This window comes from Seriola dumerili, unplaced genomic scaffold, assembly GCF_002260705.1.
Source record: "Seriola dumerili isolate Sdu_G_001 unplaced genomic scaffold, Sdu_1.0 BDQW01000040.1, whole genome shotgun sequence".
In the NCBI taxonomy this organism is placed as follows: Eukaryota; Metazoa; Chordata; class Actinopteri; order Carangiformes; family Carangidae; genus Seriola; species Seriola dumerili.
In genome coordinates this window covers 3,084,974-3,093,338 of record NW_019174295.1, presented here as the reverse complement: position 1 = coordinate 3,093,338, position 8,365 = coordinate 3,084,974, and the positions used below count along the sequence as shown (strand labels likewise).

Below are 8,365 nucleotides of genomic sequence, written 5' to 3'. Positions count from 1 at the left end.
ACCCTTTAATAGGCAGAGACACCTTTAAAAATATGAATAGCAGTATTGAGAAGCAGCTAATGGATTGTAAAGATAGTTCACACAGAGGAAACATGAATGTCATCCTAATGAGAACATTATGTTTTTGTGACCCTATTTCATTTATGAGATCATTTTTCACACGGAAAAAAACTCATTTGAAACACAGCCTGCTGCTGCGTTTGGGTGCTGTCGGAAAACTGATCTTTCAATTTTAGAGCGAACGAACAGAACCCAAAAAGGCAATAAAGGCAACTGTCAAAATGGTACTTGTCCAAGATGTGTTTGCTGTAAACACTATTATTTATTATTTATTTATTATCATTATCCATATCAGTGTATCAGTGTTTAACTTATAGGCTACAGTCTAACTTGCACATTTTTACAAGAATAAGTAAAATAGCATTTCTGAACGCTACATTTCTGAATTTACGTAATATCAAGGAAATAGTATTTACTAGTCTGTTTTTTACTTTGAAGATCTTCAACAGCATATATCTTAAAACACACCTGTAATCCACATTCTGAGCAGCACTGGATAAAAAAAACTTTACATACTATGAACAACTTTATTTATAAACTAGAGAAGGGGAATAACATACATTTGTTACACATATATATCACTTGTTTTCGTTTATGAATGTGATATTTCCCTAGCAGACAAAGAATTTTATACAGTCATCAATATGACAAAACCATGTACTGTGACAAATGAATGTATTTGTTTTTTTTGTCTTTTTTTGGAATAGCAACAGTTCAAAAACATGTTACACTGAGTCAGTTTCAATTTACAAAATTAGCAATTATATTATTCTCCCTCTTTATCAAATTGTCCATCTCCTGTCAGATATTTTCATGCGAATATTATCAGTATTAGACTAATCTGTCAATTAAGTAAAATTAGTGTTTATAAATCCAGTAATATTAAAATATTACATGAATTTGTAATTATGTTATGAAGTAACAGGATGATACGAGCAACACCTGAAGGGCCCATAGACCTACAAGGACTCGCTCTATAGGTGGCGCTGTGCCCTCATTGATGGTTCGTACCCATGGGCACTGGATCCACACATATTGGCGCCATTTTGGAGCTAGGAGGGGGAAGAGAGCTGCAGAGGAGGACACGATTGATCACAATTCACCGTAACAGGTAAGAAAATGCACAAATAAGAGAATCCTTTTGATTCAAATGTAGCGGTATTTTCAGGCACTGCTGCAAAAACGAGGTACAACCCAGGATTTATCAGCGGAGTAGCCAGGTTTCCAGCGCGAAGAGGTGAAGAGCAGCCCGCCTTGCTCGCCTGTGTTCTCGGCAGCCGTGTCCCGATTCACGGCGCTGGTTGACCTGGTCCTGCGGCGCAGAATGGCTAGCTAGAGAAATACGAGCCCATTCGCTAGACTCAATGTCCGGACAGAATGAGCAAACAACGGCCCGACTTGGTTGTATGATTGCGGTCAGGATAACGATATAACAGTGGATAGCCGGGGTGTTTTGTTCAGTGTAACGTTGCTATCTGTCCGCCCTCTGTCACTGAGATTGCTGCTGCTGCTAATGTTAGCTCCGTTATGCTAGCGAGATGTGCATACCAGCTAGCTGGCTAACTGCAGCTAACTAGATTAGCCGCGGTTAACATTATAGCAACAAGGAGCCCGGCTACACCACAGTCCCTGGCCTTGACATGCTGTTGTACCATAACAATAAGACCGACCATTCATACAATGTTTTCCTCTGTGTGTTAACTCACATTAACTTTGCCATGGAAATAAATTGCACTTAACGCTAATAGAAATGTAGCGGCTGCTCGGGTGTAACATTATTTCGCTGTGGCTCATAGCGTTGCTTTTTATTGCAGATATATCGTCTCGTAGCGTAAATGGTTTATTTAGTGGTTGATCGGCTCCGTAACTGATCCATTTACCAGATATCGGGTGAATATTTTACTTTTTCTAATGAGGGCCCTTTGTTATTGAAAGCAGCACACCTGGTATCCTGTACAGTTATTGTTATAATATCTATACAGCGTTTGCTAACAACAAAAGGATTTGAGAGAAAGAGTTGCGGCAATAAAAACCACAAAGACAGGAGGAGGTCTGTCATAGATTAGGCAACGCATGGTATTTTATACACTGAGTCAGATGTCAGTGCATTTGTTTTGACAGCTATCAGCCTGTGGTTATTGATCATTGTGGATTGGCCAACGGATCACAGGCTATGAAAAGGCAGAAATATATGATTAATTAGTTGCATTTCGGTTATTAGAAAGTTGTTTCTTTGGAATATTTTATTATATGACAATCAATTCCATTTAAGATAACTTAAAAAAAACAAAAAAACAAAATTGGATTTGTAGGATGGCCAAATTAAATTTTTGTGATTGTACACACATTTTCGTGTTTATTATCGTTTTTTTAAATGGGTGTGCACAAAATCACATGTCATGAACTAGTTTATTATCAGGAGTGTCTCTATAGCAGTTCTGGTTGAAGTTGATTTTTGTCATTTGTTTGGTGCCGAAGTCCTTCAGCTTCACTTTTCCCCACTAAAAGGAAAACTGAGAAAAATATGTTTGGTCAGATTCTCTGCAAAGCCTCACTGGTCTTTAGTTGTGTTTCTCTGTGAATGTTTGTGTTGAATGGATACAGAGGAAAACAATGACTGCACTGCCTAATAACCGTAGACATGTGATTCGGCAGTGTTGTCTGTTTGTAGATGACATGTCATATGGCTTTCCTTGCTGTGCAGCTTATATGGAGGTTTACTCCAACCTCACTGTCTCATTCTCATAACCCTTGGACTTCACTTCCTCATTCACTCTTTCATTTTTATGCCTGGCTGGTCTTCTGTGGTTCAGATTTGGCAGAGACATGCTCCAGTAAATTTTGTCTATTTTATGTCATCTGGGGAAAACTGGACTCATTGCCAGTGCTTCCCTTTTCAGTGGGTTTCCCTCACTTTGTGTTTGTATGAGTGTCTATATGGAGTTTGTTAGAACCAGCTGGTGTCCAGTCCTCCCTCTGCTTGCTGCCAGTCCTACTTTTTCCCTTGATCACCCACAGGGTTAAAAACAGGGATGTCTTTGTCAGGGTTCAGACTAGGTTAGGAGAACTGCTCTGACTCCTCACATTTCTGCTGGCAGCTGTGTTAAAGGCCTAAAGTGGGGAGAGCAGAAGCAGCAGACAGATAGAAACCCCTCGGTGGGGGGGATAAATGTGTTTGACTTTGATAAACCAGTAATGAGTTGAAAGTAGCCCATGTTCAAGAGGTTTAGTGAAGGGTAAAGCGTGCCTGCGTGTATTTGCTGCTGCTTCTTAAAGTGAAAATTTCCCTGGTGGATGGTACCCAGACAGACCCCCTAAGTTGAGAAATACTCTACTCTGATTGGCTTCCATGGCTCTCTCTGTGTGTCAGTGTGGTGGACGGAGAGAGAGATGGACTCAAATTTGGCAGCAGCTGTGGGGTGGAACAGAAGGTCAGAATCAAGCAATTTGGCAGCCGGCCAGTGTCCAGTGTGTGCATTTGGCCCCTCTTGCGTGTCTGTGTTTTATAAAAGCTCAAGTACAGCTGCAGAAAATTGTTGGGTTGTGATTAAAAACTCAGTATTGCAGTCTGGACTCTAAATCAAACCCAGAAAGCACTTTTGTCAGATGGCAGACCTACTGACCCAGACTGCTTCACAATAATCAATTCTCCTTCAGTGATAAAAGCAACATAATTTACAAGAAGTTGCAAACAAGGCTGTAGTTACAGAAGTCCATCTGTTCATTCATTTAAAGCATTTAGTAACAGAATATATGCAGTGATGTTTTTTTGAAAAGTAGCATAACCTTGTTTTGACGAGTCCCCTGACAGAGGTGGATTACGTGGAGTGAGATAGTGGAGCAGGGCAGAAAACATGTTCAGCTGATGCATTCCACATTTCAGACAATTTGAATACATTACCAGTGAAAGCATGTAAAGTGCCAAAGCTGTCATGCAGTCAAAATAAAAATGTGACAGAATTTACCTTCTGGCAAGTGCTGCCTTTGCACTGCAGTTCTAAACTTCACAGACATCCGGGAAAGGGTGATGGATCCGCCTGTGTCCAGTCGCTGTCTTTTCATTTTCCTTAACTGTCGTCTATCTGTCATTTAGGATATATCAGACACCACGTCTCAGTTTTGACAATACTTGGAGAAGTAATGTATTTCACAACTTTTTGGATTTCTGTGGGCTTGCACCAGTTCACAGCATTATTATACAGTTATATCAGAGTAGTCAAAATGTTAGGTAAGATTGAGTCAGAGATGACCTGTTTGTTACTGATTGAAATTGAAGAAGGCTGCCTGAATTGCACATGCTTGTACAAATCAGGTGCAGATTTTTTTTATTAAGATACTGAGCGAGACATTGTAGCAGCCAGATAATAAAAACAAAAAAAAATGAAGTAAAGCAATTTAGGGTTAAGATTGTTCTAATTTTCCACAGGCCGACGTGACTTCTTCTAGTCTTGTTTTATGAGACCAACAGTCGAAAACCTAAGAATATTTAGTTTACCATAATGAACGTGAAAGAAAAGCATAAATCCTCACAAATGTGAGAAAATAGAATCAGCAAGTGTTTTTGTTTTTGCTTAAAATGACCAAAAAAGTTCTTTTATCAGAGTAGTTAACTTAAGCAGATTAACTTGTCAATAGAGAAATAGATCAATCAGCATTTTCTTGCGGATCTAAAGCTTTTGCCTGTAAATCTGAATGTAAAAAAGCACTGTTATAATTTCTCAACTGAAGCTATGTATTTGTCACATTGTCTGAAAAGAACACTGAGTTACACAAGTCTATATATATATATAAGAAAACTGTAAGACTCATGAAATTAAGACAGAAATGGAGCTGGTTAACAATTTGGAAATGGGAAAGGCAAAGTACACAAATATGTGTTTTAAAAAAAACCTCTACAACCCAATAATGGTCATGAAGTTGGTATTTCTCGGGAGCTGTTTTTAACTTTCAGTAGTGCCCCACCAAAAGTAATAAATGTATTTTAAACACATTCTTTCCACGTGTTCAATACCCAAAACAACACACACTCAGTTTTTGTGTGTGCTACACCATGCAAGCTCAGTATGGCAGAGGCCAATGCTTAACACCTCAGCTCACCAATATCCTGTATGAAACCCTGTAGTCCATGTCATAGTGCGGTTGCTCAGTGTTTGCACTTTAACAATGTGGTGTTTGGACAGACTTACAAAGATCTTAAGGTACACCATGATTATTTAACCGGCCATCTGATTTCACCATCGATGGCGTGGATATGGATAATGATACAACTTAACTCAAAGAAAGAGATCCCAGTAATAATTAATCTATGAAATGTAAAATTGCAGTCTCCCAGAACCGAAGGTGATATTCAGTTTACCACCGTATATGGTGACCAAAAGTAGCAAATTCTCACATTTGAGATATTGATTGATAGGATTTTTTTATTTCAAGGAAATAATTGGCAGACTAATTGATGAAAATAATAGTAATGATACTAACTCGTGTTAGTTGCAGCCCTTCTTAAGATATTAATGGTATTTGCAGAAAAGTTTAACTAGGAGACTCAGACGATCACATTAATCACAGCTCCTCTAGTTCACATACCAACGTGTCCTTGGCCAAGACACTGACTGAGCCCCAAATTTCTCCGGATGGCCAGGCCAGTGCCCTGCATAGTATCTTAATGCCATTGCTGGGTGTGTATATGTGTGTGTATGATCGAGAGCCAAATTGTGCTTTGGATAATCATATTGAATAACAGAACCGCAGTCGACATGCACACAGTGTGCACACATCAACTTCAGGATTTAATAATCCTTTTAAAATGACCATTTCTCACCAGCTGTTTTGAGATGTAATGGTCGGACATAAGCAGTGGGGGATAGCGTTAATTCTGAAAAGACTGTGTATCAGCTTTAGACAAACTACCGGTGTAATCTTTGATGAAAATCAGACATGTTTTTTCAATGCACCGATTGTGTACTGACATGCGATTTGCAGATGTACTTACCATTATGTCATTTAGGCAGAACGAGTATAATACTATATGTCCATGGCTCGTTAGCTGTCTTCCACTGACAAGACATGGCATTAGTGTGAGCAAGCTTCATGGATAACTAATTTAGCAACAAATAAACTGCAAGCATGTGTTTTATATCAGCTGTCAGTGCTATACTGACAAAGGAGAAAATGACAGAGTTGTTGTTTTCACTTATTCATTAGAGCTGTCTCACTGACTGTTTCACAAATAAACGTAAGATTAAGTTAAATTAAGCTATAGCCTACAAGACTGACAACTGCTGTCAGACTAATTTACACCAAGGGAGACATGAGGGTGGGCATGGCTTATCATTCAAACAACGTATTATACTTGAAACCGAGCACCTGTCCATGAAGACAAGACACACATCCACAAACGCAGACTCCGTCCTGCGCTCAGCTGAGCTGTGATGCATTTGCCGGCCTCTGTGATTTAATATATTGTCAATGTATCGGTCGGACTCTAGTAGATGATAACTGGCTACATCATCTATTCTGAGTCACAACAGTTCTGCGAGCTGTGATTTTGAACAGTTGAGGAAACTAGCATGAACTGACCAAGATAGGCACTGTAGTTATCAGTTGCAAAATAATCAGACTCCGTTCAGCACACTTCCCTCTGTTACACTCAGAGCTCCTTGGGAGAACCCTTGACTTCAAACCTCGTTGCTGTAATTAATACATTGCTGTATTAAATGCTGACGTTTTATGCACCCCTACTAAACTGTAGTTCACCATGCCGACTCTTGTATATTCATGAACTATGAGTCAGGCTTTAGTTTGTCTGACAAAAAGAGATGTAGGAGTAAAGATTAAGTCATATTTGTGGGTGGACATATTTGCCTTTTTAAATGCCTTTTAATGGACAAAAAGCATTGGTGCGGTGAGACAGGTCAGTTAAGAAGCCATTGCCAAATAGCAGCGTGAAGTGCAGCATAATTATTTATCTGGCCGTGAGTAATGCAGACATTTTTTATCATGTGAATGCCCCAAACATGAAATGTGTGTAATCCTTGACATGCTAGTGGCCACGGTAATGAAAAGTGGAACATGATGATAGCAGCAGCTCACAATGAAAAGACTGCTCTCGGAATACAGAAATTACGTACTCGATTCAGCTTGTATAAAGCTATTACTGTGCTGTGAATACCTTGCTGAATATTTCAGAGGTTGCTGTATTGCAGACTTCTTTTGAAGTATTAAAAAGACTTGCCTTGGGTTCCACATAGTTAACAACATGCTTTTTTTTACTTATTTATTTTTTTTGGTTGAGGCACAGCAGTTCTTTCAAGCTTTTCGCACCTGTTTCTGTTCTGTCTCACCTTCTTTCTTTCTCTCAGGTGGTGAATTACAAACATTATTCTCTCTCTCCTCAGGCAGTGAAGAGCTAAAGAGGATGGCTCACTCTAAAGCTCGAGCCACAGACGGGAAGGTGACCTACCCTCCGGGGGTCAAGGAGATCTCTGATAAAATCTCCAAAGAGGAAATGGTCCGCAGGCTCAAGGTCAGTGTCTTCAATTATTAGTAGTGATATTTAAGTTTTATTTTAAGATTTAAAAATTGAGATGTTTTTGTTCTGATTCATATTGATCTTACCTATGTGTAAATCACCAGAATTAATTGTCACTGATGAATTAATTAAATAATTTGGTTTTTGTCTTTGCATTGTACAACAGAACAAACTGAAAGCTATGGAGGGATTTTAAACCTCATTGTCTTACATTGACGGTACACCTAAGTTAGATGAACAGACGAGCTATTCAGCCAACCCAGCCACTAAAATAGCGGCACTCAAACTTTGGGGATGGGTCACTGCACGGGGAGCGTGGACGACCTGGGGAAAAATATGGAGTGAAACAAAGACGTTGCTAAGGGGTTTATAGCAATGATAGTGCTGAAATTAAACTTAAATTGGCTGACGTGATGGAAATTATTTTTGGAAATATGACTCTTTATATACATATAGTTTTTAGAAGTCTATGATTCAACTGTTCCCATGGTCAAGTCTTCAAAAAAGTAAATAAAAAGAAAAAAAAAAGAACCGCAATAAATTGAAATATCGAATCACAATACTAGTAGAATAAAAATCACAATTCACATTGAATCGGCACCCAAGTATGGTGATAGTATCAAATCGGGAGATAACCATATCGTCCCAGCCATATTGATAAGAAAAATGTCGGTTTAGGGAGCGTGAACTTTTTGGTCTTCTTAAGGGGGAATGTGCCAGAAAAAGTTTGAGAACTACCGCACTAATCTCTGGTGCCTGCTCTCCCCATTTAATCTC

The 8,365-nt window shown here is 39.1% G+C and overlaps 1 protein-coding gene across 1 annotated transcript in view; it reads left to right on the top strand.

Annotated features, from left to right (window-relative positions):
• Positions 1 to 1,130: 1,130 nt before the first annotated feature.
• Positions 1,131 to 8,365, top strand: part of pds5b (PDS5 cohesin associated factor B) — a 29,574-nt gene continuing 22,339 nt past the window's right edge. The window contains exons 1-2 of the mRNA XM_022738791.1: positions 1,131 to 1,171; positions 7,455 to 7,582. Of these exons, the coding sequence (XP_022594512.1) occupies positions 7,475 to 7,582 (108 nt within the window). The 5' untranslated portion in view covers positions 1,131 to 1,171; positions 7,455 to 7,474. The remainder of the gene's footprint in view (positions 1,172 to 7,454; positions 7,583 to 8,365) is intronic.